We start from the raw sequence: 24,652 nt of genomic DNA, 5'->3' as shown, positions 1-24,652 counted from the left end.
TATTCCTTCAAGAAAATTTCCTTGGAAACTTTGGATATCAAGTTTTCTAAACACACACACACACACACACACACACACACACACACACACACACACACGGTAGGTTAGGTGATTTCTGAATGTAAAAGGAACAAGAAAGCATACAATGAAAAATCTCCTTCCTACCCCTATTTCTGATTCACCCAGTTCCCTTCTCCAGAGGAAGCATTATTCCAGTTTCTAATGTGTTCTGGAGACATACGAACAAATAGAAAAATATCCATTCTTCCACTTATGCAAATTGTAACATGCTAGCATATATTGTTTTATATCTGCTAATCCCTAGGACAGGATTAGGAAATCATAATGCCAATTGTACAAATTTATGAACTATAAAGTCCAGTTGTCCTGTCCATACCCTCTAACTTCTTGTCCAGAAAGAGGTGGCCGTACTGAATCCTAAAAACAGTGGCAGAAGCTGGGCGTGGTGGCGCACACTTGTAATCTCCACACTTGGGAGGCTGAGACAGGGGCATCGCACAGGTTTGAAGCCAACCTCACTACTGAGTAAGGCTCTCAGAAACTTTGTGAGTCCCTGTTTCCAAATAAAAAAAAATATGTATATATATAATAGGTTTGGGAGTACAGCCTGGAGGTAGAAAGCCTCTGGGTTCCGCCCCCAGTACCACCAAAAATAAAAAGTGGCAGAGCTGCGGGGCCAGCTTTCCTCCACACTCCCACTCCCAGCTGCTGTGTCTGAGTCTTGCCACAGCTGTCCTAAACATTCAGGCTCACACATGTGCCCACGGCCCCATGTGCCTCCTAGCCTTCCTTTCCTCACTAGCTCATCCCAGGTAAGAGGGTGGGCACCAGCTGCACTGAACTCTGCTGGGAGAACAGACGACAAATTCATCCTGAGGCCTCACAGGCACCACCCAGCACCAGGGCCCCCTGACGGCCAGTTGTCCCCAGACCTAGCCAGGCTTTCAGTAGCTGCTAAGCAAGAAATGAAACACACCTGCCCACATCACATGATGCGATGTGCACTCATCACAATCAGATCCCTGCAGCAGCACAGGCAAGAACACAGACCCAGCTGATGGCCCGAGCATCCTGGCGGGTGGAAGGGCTGTCTCCAGAGCTGTTTTTTATCACAGGCTCACAGCCCACTAAATCTTAGGAGAGCTTGTTGCTTCAGAACAGTTAAATTGCAAGCCTAAAGAAACTCAGAACATTCTCCCGCCCCCAGGCACACTCAGACACTTACTGAGCATTTAACCATTTGTTGAAGATTCTTCCTCCCAGAAAGGCTCCTTACTTGAGGACATTATCAGATTAACAGACACTATAGAAATTTCCAGTATCCCACGGAGGCTGTTTACTAAGTGAACATCGTGTGATAGATGTGCAAAAATAAACAAGTGAGACCCACTCATCATGCCCCCGGGAGCTCCTGTTCCAGTCAGAAAATGACCTGCACACCAAGTTGGGAACTGACAGGAGCCATGGTATAGTACTGTCCATAAGATGGTGCAGGATAGAACAGCAAAGGAACAAGACAGGAAAAAGGTTACAATCAGGGTGGGCCAGAGAGCTGTGCTGCAGAAGTTAAGACACTCTTAGGGGAGGAAATTCAACTTGAGTCCGGGTTGGAGTGAGTAGAATTGTAGTAGCCTATTTAATAAATAACAAAGTACCTACAGTGAGCTAACACTGTGTGAGGTATTTAGGAAAGACACAAAAATAGTTAGGACCCAGTCCTTGCTCTGTCCTGGTGGAGAAAGTAGACAGGTTAAAAATAAATAATCACGGGAATGTGTTACTGTTAAACAGGAATGGATATTTAACCATGAGAATCTGAGGCTTAAGAGGGAAGGGACTGCTTAAATAAGTTTGTATGAAGATCAGAAACCTGCAGAGCATGGCGGTACACAACTATAATCCCAGTACTTGGGAGGCTGGGACAAGAGGATTGCAGGTTTGAGGATAGCCTCAGCAACTTTGTGAGCCTCTTAAGAACCCAGCTAGACACAGTTAAAAAGATAAAAATTGTTTAAAAAGGAAGAGCCAAGGGTATATCTTTGAGATAGAATGGCTTTGAGTTTTATCCCCAGGACCAAAAAAAAAAAAAAAAAAAAAAAAGGGCAGGAACCTATCCAAAAGCATAATGGAAAAGAACATCTTTTCCTGCTCAGAGCAATAGGTACTAGAAACTGCAAATGCAAAGGCCCAGAGATAAAATGTATGTGGGAAGGGGGAGGGCACAGAAGGACGAGGGAACCTGAGCAGAGGAGCAAAGGCTGGGGAGGCAGGAGCCAGAAAGGTGGACAGCAGTGGCCCAGCAAGCTCTGCCAGCTTCACCTTCTTGGTGTCCCTTCTACATTTTATTTATTTAATTTAATTTAATTTTGGTCCTTGGGATGGAACCCAGGGCAGTCTATCTCCCTGAGCTACACACCTAGGCCTTTCTTTTTTTTTCTTTCTTTCTTTTTTTTTTTTTTTTTTTTTTTTTTGTGGTACTGGGGATGAAACCCAGAAGCATTCTATCTCTGAGCTATACCTCTAGCCCTATTTTTTATTCTTTATTTTGAAACAGGGTCTCACTGAGTTGCAAAGGGCCTCACTAAGTAGTAGCCAAGGCTATCTACGAACCGCAATCCTCCTGTCTCAGCCTCCCAAATGCTGAGATTACAAGCATACACCACCAAGCCCAGCTTTTTTGTTTGTTTTGTTTTGTTTTGTTTTGTTTTGTTGGTGGTACTGGGGTTCCTGGAAACCCTTCTACCTCCAGGCTACACTCCCAGACACCTATTTTTTATATTTTTATTTGGAAACAGGGTCTCTTAAGCCAGCAAGGCTGGCTTCGAATCTGTACGATCATCCTGTCTCCGCCTCCCAAGCACGGGAATTATAAGCATGCGCCACTACGCCTGGCCCAGCTTATTTTTTATTTTTGAAACAGGGCCTTGCAAAGTTGCTGAGGCTGGCCTTGAGCCTGCAATCCTCCTATCTCAGGCTCCCAAGTACTAGGATTACCTTTCACTGATTGATTTACATTTATTTATTTATTTATTTATTTACTTATTTATTTATTTATGGTACTAGGGATTGAAGCCAGGGGTGCTCCCTGAGCTACATCCCCAGATCTTGTATAAATTTTAAATCATGAGACAGGGTTTTGCTAAGTTGCCTGGACTGACCTCCAACTTGTGATCATCCTGCCTCAGCCTCCTAAGTGGCTGTCATTACACTAATGTGCCACCGTGCCCAGCTTGTCCCACTTACCTTTTAGAGGGAGACTGTGCCCAACACCCCCTACACAATGGCAGCGGCCCTGTGCAGAGCTGAGAAGCAGAGCCAGGAGGTGGCTCAGGGCCCTTTGGTTCATGCTGGGCTAAGATAGAGCGGGTTAGAGAAATAGCCCACAGCTGTACCAAAAGAGAAATCCTCAGCCGGGCGTGGTGTCGCACGCTTGTAACCTCAGGATTCGGGAGGCTGAGACAAGAGGATCCGTGTTCATGGCCAGCCTCAGCTACTTAGTGAGGCCCTTTGCAACTCAGTGAGACCCTATTTCAAAATAAAGAATAAAAAATAGGGCTGGGGGTGTAGCTCAAAGGTAGAATGCCTCTGGGTTCCATCCCCAGTACCGCAAGAGGGCGGGGGGAGGGAGGGAGGCAGGCCCTCACCACGTTCCCGGCAGCTGCTGTGTCTCCTGTTAATGGCCACCTCAGAGGGCTCCGGCAATGGCCACGTGAGTCTGCAGGACAGCCACCCACACAGACAGCGGGACAGCCGCTGCTTCTCCAAGGATGACTGCCTTTGTCCATGCAGGCACTGAGGGTTCTAGACAGCAACGTGCATGTTCTTCACAGTGCCAGGCACAGTAAATGTTTAGAAGATGTTGTCCTCCTAGATAAAGGTAATGCGCAGGGAGCTGTAGTCATAGATTAGTCATAACTGATGACTGGTGGCCTAGTCCCAAGGCCCCTCCTGGAGTGCTTCAGGACATCCCCATCAAGTCCACTGTGTTCTGTCTGACAAATCCTTTACCACCAGTCTAGCCCCAAGGGTGCCTTTGTCTGCGACCCCTACCCTGGCCTTGCCCTGGGGGGATCTGGGCCCCCTGCTCAGCCACCCCCACTTCTGACCATCATGCCTCTCTGCTTTAGACGCTGCTCAGGTTCAACGCCATGCTGAGGAAGCTGCTCATTGTCTTCCCCCACTTCTGCCTGGGCCGAGGCCTCATCGACCTGGCACTGAGCCAGGCCGTGACAGACGTCTATGCTCGGTTTGGTGGGTGCAGCACGGGCCCTGGATCCATCCAGACAAGGAGGGTTGCAGCGAGGTTCCTGCGTCAGACCTGCACCCTGGGCTGGGGCTGGAGGGCGCCGTGTTGTTCTGGTATCCTTCTACCTCCTAGAAGGGATTAAGGCACCTCTGCTTCCACAGTCAAGGGCGAGCTGTCCTCTCCCTACTCTGACTTGGGACCCAAGAGGAGCCTTGTGTTTGGCCCTTACCTAACCCCTTTCCACAGGGGCAGTCCAGCTGGGTCTGGTGTAATGGCCAGGTCGTTAGGGATGAGCTGGGGCAGCTGGCATGGATGTGATTCCTGTTGAGCTAGAGTGGTCTCCATCCCCAGGTGAGGAGCACTCCACAAATCCATTCCAGTGGGACCTGATTGGGAAGAACTTGGTTGCCATGGCAGTAGAAGGGGTGGTGTACTTCCTCTTGACCCTCCTCATCCAGCAACACTTCTTCCTCACCCGATGGTAAGTACTCACTCTACCCCGACGGTGCCAATGGGCAGCTGGGTGTGTCCGGGAGTGGCCTTCACACTGACGTGGTCACCTCCTTCCTCAGGAGCCCCACTCCATGACGGCTTTTACATTCTCAAGGCCTGGCTTGTTCTGAACAACACAAGGAGAGGCAGATTAAAAAAGGAATGTTAGAATTTGGGACAAGTCTCAACTTTGAACTATTTAAATACAACATTATTGGTTTCGATTCTTAATTTTAACCTTCTCATTTCATTACCAACATACTCATTTAAAATTGGATGATAGCACTGCAAATTACAGTGGTTATTTAATAATGGTTAAGGAGTATCCAAGGTGCTAGGAAAAGGCATATATGTTCATGAGAAAAGAGACAAGGTGGGCCCCTTGGCTAATTAGAGATCTGAGTTGGGGCAGCACAGGGGGACATGTGCCAGGTGTATGCAAGGCACCTACGAAAGGATGGGGACAGTGACCCACCCTCCATCCCTGGAGGCGGGGTAGAAGCTGCCAACCCTAACTTTACCAGGGCCTCTCAATGGCAGTCAGCCAGCTGGGGCCCCAGCCCAGCCCTTCTCCCCTAGGCTTTTCCCCCAGGACTCCCCTGCCCCCTCATTTTAAGCTGGGCCTGGGACTCCAGGGTGTAGCCCTTCTGCCATCCAGACCTTCTGTGCCCTCCCCCAGGACCCCGAGTTGCAGTCACTGGGCCCTGTCTAATAAGCTTTCCTGACAGTGTTTTGTTTCTTAATCTTTTTTTTTTTTTTCTCATATGGAACTTTAAATGCCTAAGATTTGTTTTTGGTTTGGTTTAGGTTTTTGTTTTTTAATTCACTTTGAACCACAGGGAATTGACTTATTAGAAATGAATCTAGTCAGACATGGTGGCGCACGCTTTTAATCCCAGTACTTGGGAGGCTGAGACAGGAGGATTGCAGGTTCAGAGCCAGCCTCAGCAGCTTAGTGAGGCTCTCAGCAACTTAGTGAGATCCTGTTTCCAAATATAATATAAAAATAAGTCTGAGGGTATAACCCAGAGGTAGAAGGCCCCTGGGTTCCACCCTCAGTACAGAAAGAAAGAAAGAAAGAAAGAAAGAAAGAAAGAGAGAAATGAATCTACTGTCTTACTCAAAGGGCTGCAAAGATTGAATGAGATAATAAATCAACACACTTTGAACATCAGGAAGTGGTTCTAGTGATGGAGACAGTGTGAGGAATGATTGTCCTTGGGAAACTCAGCCCTCGCAGGCCCCTCTACAGCTTTGGCCAAATCTTTTGAGTCCTTCGTGGAGGGCAAGGGGTCTTTTTACTGAAACAACTCATTAGCTTCAAACTCTGAGGCCAACAGAATTGAGTGTGTCCTGCCTGCCTTCAGCCCTAAAAAAGAACAGGGAAGGACACTCTGACTTCCAGAAGCTCATAGCCATGTGGGCTGAGAGGTAACCAGAACAGAGGAAGAAAGGCTGCTCTCGGTAGAGGTCCAGGTACAGCACACAGGTTCAGCAGCCTCATAGGGTAAGACTGATGTGTGGGATGGAGGGAATCCAGGACAGCTATGGTAGGTAAAGGGAGACAGGGGCTGGGTCAGGAGGCACAGGCAGAGCTGGGTCATGAGATATCCCCTGTAGTGTTTTCTTGGGGGGTGGGGGGTGACATGATCCTACCAGAGCAGGGAGGCCAGACAGGAAGCCATAATGGTACCCAGGAAGAGACAAAAGTGGGCTGCATAGGGATGGGGGCATTGGAAGGTGGAGAAAAATACATTCATTGGATAAAAAGTAGGAAGTTTGTTAGACAAAACTTGGTGATAGACTGGATGTATAGGTTGGTATAGGCCAGTGAGGGAGGAAGGAAAGACTGGAGACTTAGTTGGTCAGGGAGGATTTCACAAAATAAGGTGTATCTTTAAAGATGGGGGTAGATTTCCTGAGCAGGATGAGTGGGAGAAGACATGCCAAAGCTAGGAGGTAGCAATGGCCGGCGTGGGCTGGGACCAGGGCTAGATGCCACTGGTGACGGAGGAGGGAGTGCAAAAGATGAGCAAGTGTGAAGGGCAGGTGGGGCCTGATACTCCAGCTGAGGGATTGGGACTGATGAAAAATGGTGGAAGGTGTGGGGATGTGCAGTGATCAGACGACTGCTCTAAAAGATTGCATTGACAGCTACGGGCAGGAGGGCATAGGAAGCTTAGTAGATACTAACTGAGCTTCACTGAGCTCTTGCCATCAAGAAAGAGTTTTAGTAATAACAGTTCCCAGGTCCTGCATCCTTGCTGTGTTCTAGGCACTGTGCCAAGATCATCCTCACACAGCCCTATGGGGTAGATATTGGAGGAAGCAAAGCTCAGAGAGGTCCACTGAGCTGCACAAGACCCTGCATGGGGAGGCAGGTCTGCAACCGCGGCCTGACTGCAGCTGTGGGCCCTTCACCTCAGTGCTCTTCCTGTTTGGAGCCGCTCTAGAATTTAAGCCTTAGGGGCTGGAGGCCCAAGGGGAGCCTTGAAGGAGTAGGAGGAAGGTCAGAGGAAAAGAACAGGGCCACGGATGCTGCACCTAGACCGATGCAGTCACTTCTCCTTCCTCCAGGGTTGCTGAGCCCATGAAGGAGCCCATTGTTGATGAAGATGATGATGTGGCTGAAGAAAGACAAAGAATTGCCAGTGGTGGAAATAAAACTGATATCTTAAGGCTAAATGAATTGACCAAGGTAACGGGTAGATGTAGGCACGGGTTGGCAGGTGCTGGTTGGACCCCCAGATGCAGAGTGTTGTCACGTTCCTTCTGTAGACCAAGCCACTTGCCTGTGCCGTGCTCTGTCTTCCTAATGTTCTATGAAGTCATCATCTCCGTGCCGTCAACTATCTTCCAGGGGCATCTAGTTCTCACGCGTCGTCCCTGGGTGTTGGCTTCAGCACAAGCCACTGGCTGAGCATCACCAGTCTTTCTCATTCCATCTCTGCCTCCTCGGTGCTCGCGGCTCCTCACTCAGCACCCATGCCAATCTACAGCCGCCTAGTGTCCGTGGTTTCTCCCAACCCATCCTTTGCTCTCTGTCCCTCTTGTCCTCCCTGCTCTCACCTGTCCCAGTCCTCAGCTCAGCTTCTCTGGGTCTTGCAGGTTTACTCAAGCTCCTCCAGCCCAGCGGTGGACAGGCTGTGTGTTGGTGTCCGCCCCGGAGAGGTGGGTACACTGCACACCAGTGTGAAAGGGCTTCAGAAAATCAGCTCTTAGCCAGGCATGGTGGTGCACACTTGTAACACCAGTACTTAGAAGGCTAAGACAGGAGGATCACAGGTTCACAGACAGCCTTAGCAACTTAGTGAGGCCCTCTACAAATTAGTGAGACCCTATTTCAAAATAAAAAATATACAGTAGGACTGGGGGTGTAGCTCAGAGTTAGAATGCCCATGGGTTCAATCCCCAGTACCAAAAAAAAAAAGGAAAGAAAGAAAAAGAAAATCAGCTCTTATGCTTAACCCTGCTCCCCTCTAACACAGAGTTATCCAGTAGAAAGCTAATACAAGCTACATGTATAATTTTTAATTTTCTAGTAGCCATGTGAAAAACATAGAAACAGCAAAATTAATTTTAACAATATTTTTAATTTTACTCAGTATATTTAAAATGTTATCTTTGCAAGATGTAATTAATATAACATATTATTCATGAGACCTTTTGTTGAATTTTTTCTTTTTTCTTTTTTCTTTTTTTTGCGGGTCTTGGGATGGAACCCAGAGGCATTTGACCTCCAAGCTACACCCCCTGCCCAATTTTTTTTTATTCTTTATTTTGAAACCGGGTCTCACTGAGTTGCAAAGGGCCTCACTAAGTGGCTGAGGCTGTCTGCGAACCACGATCCTCCGGTCTCAGCCTCCCAAATGCTGGGATTATAAGCATGTGCCACCACGCCTGGCTTGAATTTTTTCATTCTAAGCCTTCAAAATCTAGTGTTTTACACTTAGGGTCCATGTCAGTTGGGACTAGATGCATTTGTGTCAGTAGCCACACCTGGCTAGCAGCCTCTGTGATGGCTGCCCAGGTCTAAAAGACACCCGCCCCTCCCCCAGCTCACACACCAGCCCTGGGCCTGGTATTCCAGGCTTCTTCGTCTCTAGTGCAAGGCCAGTTCTGTGTTTTCCCCTAGTGCTTTGGCCTCCTGGGAGTAAACGGTGCCGGCAAGACAACCACATTCAAGATGCTCACTGGGGACACCACAGTGACCTCAGGTGATGCCACTGTCGCAGGCAAGAGGTGCGTGCCCTGCCCTACAAGCCCTGGGCCCTGTCCCTGTCCCAGTGTAGAGAGGGTGATCCTGAGACCTTGTAGGGGCCTTCCCTCAAGTCACAAAGATGTAGACACACCCGCTGGAAATTTGAATTGAATTGTGATTGTTAAAAGACTGCTCAATAGAATCCCTAATCAGTAGGGATTCTTGAAAAAATCTGGGAAGCACTAACTCAGTGGTTCTTTATCTCTTTGGGGGTCATAGACTCCTTTGAGCATCTGGTAACCCCTGTACCCTCTTCCTATATAGGAATAGGCTATTGCTTCCCGTTGCCTCTCTCCACACGTTTTTGGAAAAAGTTTCAGGGAGTTTACTGAGCCCTAAAGCACATTTGTGTTCCTGCTGGAGCCCCTGAGTCCCAGGTTAAACACCATTGTGATAAAGTATCCTTTCTTCAGGTTGAATTCCTTAGATAACGGTTTGTTAAAGGACTCTTGGAGCCCCTTAATCTGCATTGGCTATATGTATATTGATGTTTGGCTTTGCCAGGCTAAGAGCATAAAGGGAAAACTGGCCCTTGCCCTTGGCTTCTGGTCTTTATGGGCAGGATGGGACAGAGGATGAGCTCACACTTGTTTCCTTCTTTGCTGGGTCCCTGCTTTAACTTCCAGATGCCATGTGCATTTCTAAAGCAAAGTGGGAAAGAGAAGAGCCTCCTTACCCACTGGCAGAAGCCTCTCCGGCTCTGGTTACCCCCTCTATGAAGTAAGCTCACTGAGTGCTGTTTCTTCTTGCAGTATTTTAACCAATATTTCTGAGGTCCATCAAAGTATGGGTTACTGTCCTCAGTTTGATGCACTTGATGAACTACTCACAGGCCGAGAACATCTTTACCTTTATGCCCGGCTTCGGGGTATACCAGCAGAGGAAATTGGGAAGGTAAGAAATGGTTTGTTGAGGCTACATGGGTATGTGGTAAACCATTAGCCTATTTCATGGAATGTCTTTATTAAAGGTGAGAAACTAAAGCACATTATTCATTCATTAATTCCATCAAATATTCAATCTTGTCTACTTTGTGCCAAGCACTGTCCTAGAAACAAAGGATATACCAGTGAACAAAACAGGCAAACATCCTTGGTCTCATATCTAATAAGATGTATGTATTTACCTTTTAACCAGGTAATTACTTTTCTGGGTGTTTACCCTGAAGATACACAAGGTTGTGTACAAGATTATTCATTGCTTTTGTGAAAAGTAATGAATATGACCTAAATATTTAGACATAGATTGGTTGAAGAATTTATGCTATATACATGCAAGGAATTCTTTTTTTTTTTTTTTTTTTTTGGTGGTTCTGGGGTTCCTGGAAGCCCTTCTACCTCCGGGCTACACTCCCAGACCTATTTTATTTTTGGAAACAGGTTCTCTTAAGCCAGTGCGGCTGGCTTCAAACCTGCATGATCCTCCTATCTCCGCCTCCCAAGAGCAAGGATTTCAAGCGTGTGCCACCACACCCAGCACAATGAATTCTTAAAAAGGAAGATCACTATGAACCAATAAGTTCTTATTTCCAATATTGCTAAGTAATAAAAAAAAGCAAAGTGCAAAAGAGAACATGTAAACATGTAGAATGTTCCTTTTTGTGTAAAGAAATAGGAAAAGCAAGAAAGCACACATATGTCTGCTTACCTTTATAAATAGAACATAAGAAGCAGAAAGCAGAATTAGGGTGGAAGGAAGGTAGAAGGAAAGCAATTCTCTGTATCCTTTTATATAGCCCTGACTTTTAGAATCTACATATTCAAAAATAAAACTAAATCAGTGGGAACAAGAATGGGGTTTAAGTGAAAACAAAAAGAAAACCTAATGCTAAATATAAACTAAAACAGATTAAACCAGCTCTATTTCAAATAAATATCATAATCATACAGACATAAAAGAACTGAGGAACATAGTATTTGACTATCCGTAGTGTTGGGCAGGGTGGAGTGGGGCCAAAGAACTTGTAAGCAAGTTCTGGGATCTTTTTAGTTTATTTTTTTTTTAGACTGGTATAGGCAAAGCAATTCTGAAACAATTTTAGATGTGTTACAGGATTAAATAAATCAATAAATACCTTTATGTTTGGGGGAACTAGAGCCTCACCCTGGAAGAAGTGAACTACAAATATAGAAAGAGGAAAACAAGAAAGAACTCTGGGGATGGACTGCCATTAAAGAGGCCACTGAATTCATGAAATATTTATATGTATGTGTGTGTGCATACATATAGATATGTTTATTTAGAGTAAGCATATACATACATATGCATACACATACACATTTGTGTATATGTATCTATCCTCTGAAAGGGCCAAGAAGCAAAAATTCTTCATAGCAATGAGCACACCTACTGCCCAGATTTCGGTCTTCATAATATGCTCCACTAAAGGAAACCATGACTCTTCAAATAAGCAACAAATTCCATGTCTGGAACATCTATTGTGCCAGAAAGAAAGGATGTATTTTAAACAAAATGATGAGGCATGTCACACGAATATAGGCACTGTCTTGAAGGGACTCTCAAAGGCCAAATATGGGACAATTTGAGCATCAAAAATAAATACACTGGGTGTGGTGGTGCATGCCTCTAATCCCGCTTCTTGGGAGACTGAAACAGGAGGTACCAGGCCAGCCAGCCTCAGCATCTTAGACTCTGTTTCAAAGTAAAAAATAAAATACGGAGGGAGGTATAACCCAGAGGTAGAAATCCCCTTGGTTCGATTCCCAGTACCACAAAAAAAAATTATATGCCATAATAGATTATAAAACATTGTAGGGGGAGTAGGAATTTATGTCTATAGATAAAAGTAATAATAAATAGGAGAGGAAGGAAAGATCTTGCTTACAGTCAAGTGCTAAGAGCATAAAGTTCTTAGTGTGAAGTTCTAAAATTGGAAAATCATCTTGCAATGATAAATCGCATAAAAATACCATCAATAAATAATAGTTTTGAATGTTTTGAAAGGACATCTGCACAGATTTCTTATTGGTTACAAGAAGAAAACACTTTACAATGAAAAAAATATTAACTGGGTGATCAAAATTAATATAATCTATAAGAGGCAAATAGAAATCCATGCCCTGAGTTGGAATAGCCTGAGAAGGATACACCTTTACATATATAGAATCCTGACCTAAAGTGGGTAATCTGAATCTTATCATGAAGAAACACCAAACTCCAAAGAAGGAGCATTCTATTTAAAACAAATAGGAAAAAAAAGGAAAGGAAAGGAAAGGAAAGAAGAGAAGAAAAAAGAAAGAAAAGAAAAAAGAAAGAATTCTTCAAAAATAGGATGGGGTGCCGGCGTGGTGGCGCACGCTTGTAATCCCCGTGCTTGGGAGGCTGAGACCAGAGGATCAATGCAGGTTCAAAGCCAGCCTCAGCTGGCTTAAGAGACCCTCTTTCCAAATAAAATATGAAATAGGTCTGGGAGTGAGCACAGAGGTAGAAGGGTTCTATCCCCAGTACCAAAAAAACAAAACAAAAAAAAAGGATGGGGTAAGCTGGATGTGGTACGCACGCTTGTAATCCCAGCATTTGGGAGGCTGAGACCAGGGGATCCGAGTTCACAGACAGCCTTGGCTACTTAGTGAGGCCCTTTGCAACTCAGTGAGCCCCTGTTTCAAAATAACAAAATGGGGGCTGGGGTATAGCTCAGAGGCAGAATACCCCTGGGTTCCATTCCCCGTACTGAAAAAAAAAAAAAATAGAATGGGGTTAGGAGGGACTCACACCAAGAGATGTTGTGTGCATGTATGAACGTATCACACTGAATCTTACTATGATGCATAATTACATTGCACCAACAAGAGCCAGTGTGGAGGCACACGCTTGTAATCCCAGCATTCGGGAGGCTGAGACAGGAAGATCGCAGTTCAAGGACAGCCTCGGCTACTTACTGAGGCCCTCCGCAACTCATTGAGACCCTGTTTCAAAATAAAGAATAAAAAGATAAGGCTGGGGGTGTCATTCGGAGGCAGAGTGCTTCTGGGTTCCATCCCTAATACCGCAAATATATGTATATATGTATGTATATATATATATATGTATGCATATATGCATGTGTGTATATGTATATCTGTATGTATATATGTATATATTATATATGTATCTGTGTGTATATATGTTTATGTGTATGTGTGTATATATGTATGTGTATTAAAATATATATGTATATGTAATAAAATATATATAGATATATAAATATGTATATATGTGTGTATATGTATATATGTATATGTAATAAATGTATGTATGTATATATTTATATGTGTATATGTATATATGTAATAAAATATATATATATATATTGCACCAACAAAATTCTAAAATATTTATCAAAATTATAATGATAAAGAAAAGGCTGTGAAACTATCTGATAAGAGGAAACTAAAGAGACATGAATGAATAATAAGACATTAGGCTGCAGCTTGTGATGGCGGGGAAAATGGACCTTATTGGGCCAGTTGACAAAACTGAACTATGAACAGTAGATAAGAAAAATCATAGCAATGTTAAATGTGGTGACACTGATAACTGAGCTGCAGTTGTAGAGGAGAATATCCTGAGCCAGGTGTGGTGGTGCACGCTTATCACCCCAGTACTTGAGCGTCTGAGACAGAACGATCCAGGTTCGCAGCCAGCCTCAGCTACTTAGTGAGGCCCTCCACAACTTAGTGAGACCCTGTTTCAAAATAAAGAATAAAGAATGTCCCTGGGTTCAAGCCTCAGTACCATTAAGAGAGAGAGAGAGAGAGAGAGAGAGAGAGAGAGAGAGAGAGAGAGAGAATATGAGAATCTTTATTCTTAGAAAATATACACCTTAGTCTTTAGAAGCAAAGGACCATGACACGTGTGTGTGTGTGTGTGTGTGTGTGTGTGTGTGTGTGTGTGTGTAGAGAGAGAGAGAGAGAGAGAGAGAGAGAGAGAGAGAGAATATCTTTATTCTTAGAAAATATACACCTAAGTCTTTAGAAGATATACACCTAAGTCTTTAGAAGCAAAGGACCATGACGTGTGTGTGAGAGAGAGAGGCTTGTTAGTATTCTTCATACTATTTTTATTCTTACACATTTCTGTAAGTTTGAAACTATTTCCAAGTTAAATGTTTAAATAGAGCTTATATTCTAGAAGGAGGGACAGACAGTAGATAAATCAGTAAAAAAAAAATATCCAGTGTATTAGAGAGTAAAAAGTCCTGAGGAGAAAACATAGCAGGGAAGAATTACCAGGGTATGGTTTGGACGCAGGTACGCAGGCCCAGGGAACGCCTCGCAGGCGGGCTGGCTTCCACGTGAAGATCTGAAGCAGGAGAGTAGGCCATGTAGATCTATAGGGGAAGAACATTCCAGACAGAGAGCCCAGCAACTGCAGAGGGCAGAAGCATGGCGGGCTTCTCTCCAGTGGCTTCCTAGGATTAACCTGTGTGTGAGTGTGCTTGCACACGCAACCCCTCACTTTGTTGTTCTCTATTGAATTCCACTGCTACAAGCACAAGCTGTCATTGTTTTTATTATATCAGATGACTGTCTGACATCCACTTATACACACACACACACACACACACACACACACACACACATACATATACACACCATCTAAGTACAGCAGCAATGGCTGTGTTCACCATTATTCTCTAGGTTCATGACAGGTGGTCCCTAAATGTGCATTAAACACACAGACTTTAGGTGTGACCCTGTTGAGGGGTGGAACCAATCGGTCTTGGATTCACTATCTTATCAAAGAGACCCTGAGACTCTTACTCTTCCAGTCCTTACCACCACCGGGATACTGGGTGAGAAATACTGTCTCAATCTCTGGCCCCAAGGCCATTGCCCAGGGGGCCACACCTGACAGTGCTGAGCTGCCCTGACCATGGTGGGATGGAAGGGAAAGTGGAGAGGAGACTGCCTGGCCCTAAAGCCTGTGCCAGAGGACAGGAGCCAGCAGGTGGCCCTGTTTCAGCCCAGCCAGTGTTGTCTTGGAGCTGTGAGGTCTGGGAGCCCACAGCTCTGACTTGTGGAAGTTTGCCTTCTTTCTTGTCTTCCCTAATGGGATTCTTTCTCTTCCCCAGGTTGCAGACTGGAGTATCCAGAGCCTAGGCCTGTCTCTCTATGCAGACCGTCTGGTCGGCACCTACAGTGGGGGCAACAAACGGAAGCTGTCCACGGCCATCGCGCTCATCGGCTGCCCGCCACTGGTGCTGCTGGTGAGTGCCCCATGACCGGCTGGGGCAAGAGCCCTAAGAACTGGAGCAAGTCTGCCTCTCAGGCCGGGGAAATGTGTTCTGCATCATCAGCTTTAGAAAATGCAGGAGTCTGCCGGGCGTGGTGGCGCACGCTTGTAATCCCCGCGCTTGGGAGGCAGAGACAGGAGGATCGCGCAGGTTCGACCCAGCCGCGCGCGCTGGCTTAGGAGACCCTGTTTCCAAAATGAAAATGTAAAAAATAGGTCTGGGAGTGTAGCCCGGAGGTAGAAGGGCTTCCAGGAACCCCAGTACCACCAAAAAAAAAAAAAAAAGAAAGAAAAAGAAAAAAAAAGAAAATGATGCAGGAGTTTGGTTTGGTCCAGCTTGCTCCCTGGGTGAGACCTTTTGAGCAAATCAGCCCAGTGTGTGGTTTGTAGCACTTGGGGAAACGAGTCATAGCTCAGTCTGACTGAGTTCCTCAGAACCTCTTGCGTGGGACAAGAGCACCACAGGGAAGCTCAGCTCACTCTGGGGGAGGCTGGCATCGGGTCATTACCACTACCTGAGAGGACTGTGCGGGCCCAAGTGGGCAGGAGCACTGACCTGGATCCAAGGCTCCTGTGACTCTCATCTGAGCTGGGCTAGGCCTGGAGACACACACACACACACACACACACACACACACGCACGCACGCACGCCATACAGTCTGAGGCTTACACACACACACACCCCATGCAGTCTGAGGCTTACACACACACACACACACACACACACACACACACACCCGCCATGCAGTCTGAGGCTTACACACACACACGCACACCATGCAGTCTGAGGCTTACACACACACACACACACACACACACACGCACACCATGCAGTCTGAGGCTTACACACGCACACACGCACGCATGCCATGCAGTCTGAGGCTTACACACATACACACACACACACACCATGCAGTCTGAGGCTTGTCACGGCCAGGGCCACAGGACATGGAGGAAACCGGAAGATATATAGGTCATCTGCTTGCCTCCTTACAAACACACTTGCAGGGGCTTTTGCTTTTTTTTTTTTTTTTAAGGATAATTTTTCCATTGCTTTAATCAACCTTAGTCCACACACAAGCTGATATGAGTCCACAGGTGGGCATCATGCTTCTGCACTCTGACCTCCCGCCTTCCACACTGGGCACCTGGGCGCTTCTTGTCTCCCCAGCTAGGGAGCAGCCATGTAGGTGTCTGTCAGCTGATTCTTCTCAGAGACCAGAGCTGCTCAGAGCAAGTCAGCCCAGGGACCAAGAAAAGCTAACTCCAAGTCCACGACCCGCTCTCTCCCTACCCCCCCACAGGATGAGCCCACCACAGGCATGGACCCCCAGGCGCGCCGCATGCTGTGGAACACCATTGTGAACATCATCAGGGAGGGCAGAGCCGTGGTCCTCACCTCCCACAGGCAAGAGATGCCCGGGGGTGGGGAGGTGGGGGCAGTCCCCGCCCACCGCTCATCTCCTTCCTCCTGCCCCCTAGCATGGAAGAGTGTGAGGCGCTGTGTACCCGGCTGGCCATCATGGTGAGGGGCGCCTTTCAGTGTCTGGGCACCATTCAGCACCTCAAGTACAAGTAAGCAAGTGGGGGCGGGGCTAGTGGCCGCTGGGCCTCCTCCTCTGCCAGCAAACGGAAAAGCCTTTGTGCTGACAAGAAGCTCCTCTATTGGGATTATCAGTTGTGGTTGAATGAAGGCTTTCCTCCACCTCTGGATGAAGTGGAGGTTCTTTTTTGTGTGTGTATGATGCTGAGGATTAAACCCAGGGACTTTCTACCTCAGAACTACCATAACCCCATGTTTTGTTTTATTTTTAAAATAGGATCTTGCTAAATTGCTGAGAGCCTCACTAAGTAACTGAAGCTAGCCTTGAGCCTGCAATACTCCTGTCTCAGTCTCCCAAGTACTGGGATTACAAGTCTGTGATTCTATGCCTGGCTTGGATGAGGGATTCAGATCAGGTCATTTGCAGAGCCTGGCTGGAATGAGGAAGGGCACTACTGCTGCGTGACCCTGTTTATAGTAACAGATCTGGGACCCCTGGCCTATTTTACATAAGGCCACAACCAGTGTAAGATACAAGGCCACAACCAATGAAAGAGACCAAAGGGCTTAAGAACCAGTTTTTCACTGGGTGTGGTGGCGCATGCTTGTAATCTCCGCACTTGGGAGGCTGAGACAGGAGGATTGCACAGATTCGAAGCCAGCCTCAGCTACTTAGTGAGGCTCTCAGCAACTTAGCGAGACCCTGTTTCCAAATAAAATATAAAATAGGGCTGGGAGTATAGCCCGGAAGTAGAAAGCCTCTAGGTTCCACCCCCAGTACCACCACCAAAAAAAAAAAAAAAAAAAAAAAAGAACCAGTTTTTCTCTCTAGAATATGCTATGCTTTTGAGTTTGAAAAAAAATGACCATGTGTTATATAACCAACAAACAATGCCAATAATCTTGAGCAGGATCTTTCTGTACCCATTAATTGTAGACTGTTGTAATTTTTTTATTATTCGTAGTTAGTATGCCAAAGCTAACAATCAGAATAAAATTATCATAATATTATCATGCTCCTCTGTATTCTGGCATGCCTTATAACATAGGAAAGAATGGATTTGTAGTTGTCCCTCATTTATTTAACACATTTATCAAGAGTCCAAAATACAAGCCACTGAGCTAGTTGTTGAAAAGAAAATCACAGAACTTACCCATACTGAGTTGCTTTATCTTAAGAATCCACTGAAGTATCTTACACAGAAAATATCAGGGCAGAAAGTTTTTGTATATTAGCTGGATTTGGAAAATGGATATTTGACCCTGATTTCCTGAGCAACGACGGCTTGGAGACTACATAGATATCTACAGGGCGACAGTAGACTATGAGGTTATCAGGCCTGTGTCAATAACTCCCTGTGCCCACCTGCTGCAGTTTCCCTTTTATTCCTCAAGATCCCCATGATAGAGGAGGAGAGGAGGGTGTTCCTATAGGGAAGACGGTCCATTTTCTGGGCCTGAAAGGTGAAAGGCATCTTACTTTAGAGGACACCCTAGGTCATGAGGGCGCTTTGAAGTTAAATGGCGATGATACACCCTTATGTAGCCATATACAGATGCCAGACAGCCACACATACACGCTGCTGGCCCATCCTTCATCCACAAGAGGGTGACCAGCACACCTGCTAAAGGGAGGAGGGAAGCAACAATGGCCCTGGCCCTGGTAGTTCAATTTGCTTCTGGAAGCTTCCTTGGGGAAGTGCTGTCTTCCCAAGCCTTTGGTCCACCCTGTCCAGCCTCAGTATGTACCAGCCACTTGTCTCTTTGAGTGGGCCTGGGTGTACTGAAGCCACCTTTGACTTTAGCAAGTACATCTGTCCTACTCTACCACATACTCTAAAAACTGGTACCAAACAGTTTCTCCAAGGACTATCATGGTTTTTTTCACCTAATTTTTTTTGTGTGTGTGTGGCACTGGGGATTGAACTCCAGGGGCATTCTAACTCTGAGCTACACCCCCAGTCCTATTTTATTTTTATTTAGAGATAGGGTCTTGCTAGGTTGATGACAGTCTCACTGCTTGCTGAGATGGTCCTCGAACCTACGATCCTCCTGCCTCAGTCCCCCAAGTACTGAGATTACAAACGTGTGCCATTACGCCTGGCTTTCACCTAGTTTTGTTTGTTTGTTTGTTTGTTGTGGTACTAGGGATGGAACCCAGGGGATTTTCTACCTCCAGGCTATACTCCCAGACCTATTTTATACTTTATTTGGAAACAGGGTCTCACTAAGTTGCCGAGAGCCTCACTAAGTAGCTGAGGCTGGCTTCGAACCTGTGCGATCCTCCTGTCTCAGCCTCCCAAGCACTGGGATTACAAGCGTGTGTCACCACACCCAGCTTTCACCTAGTTTTAAACATACCAAGATGGCCACTGGTATTAGGCCCTTAATCACCAATAGGCATGATGAGTGTAATTATTTTGGATGGTCTTAGACCTACCCACTAAGAGGCCTTAACCACATCATGCATCCCCAGGTTTGGAGACGGCTACATCGTCACGATGAAAATCAAATCCCCGAAGGACGACCTGCTTCCCGACCTGAATCCCGTGGAGCAGTTCTTCCAGGGGAACTTCCCAGGCAGCGTGCAGAGGGAGAGGCACTACAACATGCTCCAGTTCCAGGTCTCCTCCTCCTCCCTGGCCAGGATCTTCCAGCTGCTCATCTCCCACAAGGAGAGCCTGCTCATCGAGGAGTACTCGGTCACTCAGACCACGCTGGACCAGGCAAGTCCACCAGGGCACCAGGTGTGCAAGAGCGGGCTGTGCAGAGATGGGCCAGAAACCCAGCACAGGGCACAGCTAACTTGAGAGGCAGGTGTGACATCCCAATTTTTAGCACACTCTTGTCCCTCATCCAATAGGGTAAAATTTGGTAAATCAGAAATTGTTTTCTGCTGGGCGTGGTGGTGCACGCTTGTAATCCCAGCATTTGGAAGGCTGAGACCTGGAGGATCGCGGTTCGCGGACAGCCTCAGCTACTTAGTGAGGCCCTCTGCAACTCAGTGAGACCCAGTTTCAAAAGAAAGAATAAAAAGTAGGGCAGGGGGTATAGCTCGGAGGTCAAATGCCCCTGGGTTCCATCCCCAGATCCGCAAAAAAAAAAAAAAAAAGAAAGAAAAAGAAAAAAGAAAAAAGAAATTGTTTTCTAATGATATTGTAGTCACCAGCAAACTTCATTGATTTCTTTTTTTTTTTTTTTTTTTTTTTTCCGGTACTGGGGATGAAACCCAAGGGCATTCAGCCTCCAAGCTACACCCCAGCCCTAATTTTTTTTTTTTTTTTTTTTTTTTGTGGTGCTGGAGATGGAACCCAGGGGCATTCTGCCTCTAAGCTATGCTCCCAGCCCTATTTTTTATTCTTTGTTTTGAAACAGGGTCTCACTAAGTTGCAAAGGACCTCACTAAGCTGAGGGCTTGCTGCGAACCGCAATCCTCCTGTCTCAGCCTCCCAAATGCTGGGATGACAAGCGTGCGCCACCACGCCCGGTTCTCATTGATTTTTTTTTTTTTTTACATCACTCTTCCCTTATATGTTATTCCATTCTTGTTAGTTTGTGGTGATCACTCTTTTTTTCCTTTTAAACCAACTTTATTGATGTATAATTTACATAAAATAAGCCGGGCGTGGTGGTGCACGCTTGTAATCCCAGCATTCGGGAGTCTGAGACCGGAGGATCGTGGTTTGTGGACAGCCTCCGCTATTTAGTGAGGCCCTCTGCAACTTCGTGAGACCCTGTTTCAAAATAAAGAATAAAAAATAGGTCAGGGGGTGTAGCTCAGATGTTGAATGCCCCTGGGTTACATCCCCAGACCCGCAATACAAAGCAGTAGAAACAGGCCAGTCCCCTTTCCTCCTGGATGAGGATTAGGCGTGCCTGCTCACGTGTACATTTTTGTCATCCTGAAGGAGGTGAAGGCCAAACTGGACTCCTTAGGCAGGAGTTGTGGCTGCTCTGCACACTGAATGAAAAACAGAAAAGAGACAACTACCTTTGTTTTCAGTTTCTTCTTTACAGATTTAGATCATGCTAGCTGAGAACCTGCCTTGCCTTGGTTACTCCAACATCTGATGCCCCTTGAATCCAAAGCCCCTTGACTCCTCCAGCAGGAATCCCCTTGGCCTAGCTTGGAGTCTAAGCAGGAAGCCCTGTCCAGGGCGCTGGTGACTGGGCTTCTGCGGGTGTGCCAGCCCCATTTAGGCAGGACACGAGCCACCTCGGCAAGGCTGTATGTTAACTAGGAAATCTAGAGTGAAGTGGGAAGGTGGGTGTAGGGCGCTGTGTTTCTGGAGACGTCTCCTTACTCTTGCTCTTCTTCTGTCTCCAGGTATTTGTGAACTTTGCTAAACAGCAGACTGAGTCTTACGATCTCCCTTTGCACCCTCGAGCTGCTGGAGCCAGCCAACAAGCCAAGGTACTGATGCTGCCCTTTCTCAGCCCCCTGCTGGAGGCACATCCTTGGCTTCTGGGCCCAGTTGGCCAGGGGACCCAAGGCTCACGCATACCCCCTGCAGAGGGCTCTGCTCATAGCATTTCCCCACATGGTGAACCAACCTGAGTGCTGAGCCTCCGGAAGCGCAACAGACTGAGGGCCTCACAACCCCAGGTTGTGAGCAAGGACTGCAGAGATAATTCCTTCTCTAGAGATCTGCTTATCAAGAACATGTTGAAGTTCTTCAGAGCACTCAGTCTAGGAAAAGATGTTTTGGGATTCACTTTTATGTGATCTCTACCATCTGTTTTTTGAAAACAGGTGAGGGTTCAACTTTTGATAGGTGACTAGACACCAGATGATCGGTCGATTTGGAAATATCCGACATGGGTTATAATCATGCAACCATCACATGTGCTTTCCAAAACAAGAACAGCTCAGGTCAATTTCTGATGCTTATTTTCAGCTAGTTTCATAAGTATTTAGAAGCTCCTGCATCCCTATTGGGATCCTTGAGCCACCTCAAAGTGTGAGCTGAACCCTAAATACTGCATTAGTCATCTTCTTAAGAGGATGTGTTATTTTAAACCAGGTAATTGAATAAACCACATTGTGTACAGAGTGGGCAGGCCTGCCCCCCACTCCTTTCTTCACACACTCCTCAAACACATAATGGGAATTGGCTCAGGAATTCTACCTATGCTTTATGACTAGAGATGGTGTCTCTTCAGTTAGGAAGGTCACCTTGGCATCCACTTCTCAAGGAGCATGGACATAGTTCCCAAGTTCAGTGTGAATCCTGACATCCTCAAGTCCAGTCAGGTCTCCCCCCATCCCCAGTCAAATGTTCATGCTTGGAGCCGGGCATGGTGGCGCACGCTTGTAATCCCCGCGCTTGGGAGGCAGAGACAGGAGGATCGCGCAGGTTCAAAGCCAGCCGAGCACGCTGGCTTAGGAGACCCTGTTTCCAAAAAAAAAAAAAAAAGTAAAAGTAGGTCTGGGAGTGTAGCCCAGAGGTAGAAGGACTTCCAGGAAACCCAGTACCACCAAAAAAAAAAAAAAAAAAAAAAAAAAAAAAAATGTTTGTGCTTCCCAGAAGCCACCTCTGTAGGAAGTAGACAAAGGGGATTCTGGGCTCAGGACTAACCTGAACTGTGATTTCTTGGCTTTTACAACAGTGAAGACATAGTGACTTTCTTAGGCTAGAGAATAAGCCTGAAGACCACCTTTGGAAGGGTGGGCTTCCCTCTGAGGGGGCAGCACCTGCACATGGGGGTGTGCATCCTGACAGACAGCCAGATCTTAGAGCCAGGCAACCCGAGCGGTCATCTGGTCTGACTACTTCACAGGAGAGGACCTGACAGAAGCAGGGTGCCCTCCACTGAGCTTCCTCCAGAGAGCAGAGTGCCAACTGTTTAACTTTTAAAATCTGAAAATCCATCTCTTCAGAAAACCAAAATGATGAGAGCCCATCTGATCTTCTGCAGGTCTGATCTCCTTCCACATGGCTCATTTCCTATAGTTGGGAAAGAACTCTGATATACAGGAGCTTTCTCTGGCATGATCATCCGAACAGCTGGCCAGCATGAACTATCCTGCTGCAGCAGAAAACAAACACACGAGGAGCACACTGCGAACTCAAAAGGAGTAGGAAACCAAAACTGACCAGCTCAGTCAAGACATCTGATGGCGGAGCCGACCCAGCCAAACAGATACAATGATTTTCTCACCGAGACCACCGGAGTAGGAACCCCAGTCCAGCCCACTAGTACCTTCGGCCTCAGAATCGCTCTTATTTCAAGTGGATCTGCTCTTGTGTGTGCAGGTGTGGGTGTGGATGTGGGTGGAAGTGTTACTTTCAAGGAGAAATAAAATGCAGTCTCATCACAAACTTCCCTATTCACTGATCTCCCAGTGTGCACCATCTGGTATAGTTTCAGATGTTCCCTGGGGGTGTGCGCAACTCCCTGTTGTTGCCGTAAGCCTCCATGAGAGTTGTTGCCACAGGTGTGCTTGTCATGGCAAGATCCTGCAATAAGGATGGAAATAAATGGACTAGTCTTAATGTTGCATGTCGAGTCTTTATGGGATTTGAGGCAAACACCCAACTGGTAATGCATGTCAATGATACCCATTGTCAGTGGGTATTACCTGAATCTACATTTCATGTCGGTTTGCCCAGCTTATTTGAGTGCCTACCTCACAGTATAATTAGGGCAGGAAACAAAGAGGCATGGGCAGGGAGGAGTGGATCATTGGTTGGATATGAGACCTGACATGCCCCTGTAAATATGTAATGAAGTCGAGGCCTTGTTCATACAGTGCTGAGCCCCCTCCACGGAGTGCGTCTTCTGCAGGGGCCTTGGAAGGGAGTAGCTCCCAGAGCACATTGTAGGTCACATAAAAGTGTACCAAGAATAAGAAAATAACAGCTTTACACCAAATAATTTCAAGACTGTGGATAAGGAAAGCAAATGGTCTTTACCAAAGCATTCTCCCCTCCACAACCTACAGATGGGCTTTGCAGCGTCCACACCCATCGTGGGCTTAGGTTTTAGGAGTATTGAAGTTGGAAGCTTGACCTAAATCTCCTGAGAATGTGTGCATGTAGTGGAAGACCCGCCAGCCTGGGTTAGTAAACAAAAGGAAGAAGGAACAGGAAATGGAAAGAGTCAGTTCAGAAAATAAGAGCACTGAAGTGATGTTCGAGGTATACGACTATCAGATTTTCAAATCTTCTGGGTTTTCTTTGAGGAACTGAGATTTTGGAATAGTTGGGATCAAAAGAGAACTCTCTTGCACGCTACAGAAAAATCTCACAGAGCTTCATTTCTGCCCATCTGCTGAGGTTCATCTAAGAGACAGGAAGGAAAAAGTGGGGCAGCAAAGCCCTGGGCTTGGAGGAAAGGCTCTCTGTGACGTCCTGGACACTTGCACTGTGGCCTTTGAGGAGGCAGATCTGCACCAGGAGGCCTGGAGGGCCTGGGCAGAAGGGAGAATGTTTCCCCTAGAGACACAGTGGCGTTGACCTTGAAGGATAGCTGTTTCTAGCATCAGAAGGACACAGCTTCCCGGTCCCAGGTGTTTTGATACTTGGTTTTCTCAATGTGATGATTCAATGCCTCAGCTTTTCCTGAGATTAACAGTTCATGACTCCTAATATTTATGGTAAAAATATACTTATCATATTTTATCCAAGGTGATTGTCAAGTTTGGGAAAGCCTAGGTACTAGAAGGCTCAGACTCTTAAAACCACACACTTGCAGAACTGTGTTCAAAAACTAAGCCCTGTACAATTATCTTTTTGCATTGTTTTAATGAATACGGAAACCACATCCCAGAAAAATTTAATTCCTTGGCTGGCCATCCAGCTTTCCTTGCAGGCCCCAATCCGGTTCTCCTCTGGCTGCTTCTGTCTCACA

General features: G+C 46.3%; 1 protein-coding gene across 1 annotated transcript in view; it reads left to right on the top strand.

Moving 5' to 3' along the window:
* Window positions 1-22,881, top strand: part of ABCA4 (ATP binding cassette subfamily A member 4) — a gene marked incomplete at both ends in the record, with an annotated part of 144,856 nt that extends 121,975 nt beyond the window's left edge. The window contains 12 exons of the mRNA XM_080691475.1: window positions 4,149-4,272; window positions 4,619-4,748; window positions 7,337-7,457; window positions 7,868-7,930; window positions 8,895-9,001; window positions 9,773-9,914; window positions 15,094-15,228; window positions 16,560-16,663; window positions 16,738-16,830; window positions 19,275-19,524; window positions 21,126-21,212; window positions 22,807-22,881. Coding sequence (XP_080547601.1) covers window positions 4,149-4,272; window positions 4,619-4,748; window positions 7,337-7,457; window positions 7,868-7,930; window positions 8,895-9,001; window positions 9,773-9,914; window positions 15,094-15,228; window positions 16,560-16,663; window positions 16,738-16,830; window positions 19,275-19,524; window positions 21,126-21,212; window positions 22,807-22,881 — 1,431 coding nt within the window. The remainder of the gene's footprint in view (window positions 1-4,148; window positions 4,273-4,618; window positions 4,749-7,336; window positions 7,458-7,867; window positions 7,931-8,894; window positions 9,002-9,772; window positions 9,915-15,093; window positions 15,229-16,559; window positions 16,664-16,737; window positions 16,831-19,274; window positions 19,525-21,125; window positions 21,213-22,806) is intronic.
* Between the last annotated feature and the right edge of the window lie 1,771 nt (window positions 22,882-24,652).

This window comes from Muscardinus avellanarius (assembly GCF_963383645.1).
Source record: "Muscardinus avellanarius genome assembly, chromosome: 3".
NCBI lineage: Eukaryota > Metazoa > Chordata > Mammalia > Rodentia > Gliridae > Muscardinus > Muscardinus avellanarius.
The sequence above is the reverse complement of the archived record's forward strand: the minus strand, read 5'-3'. Positions and strand labels throughout refer to the sequence as shown.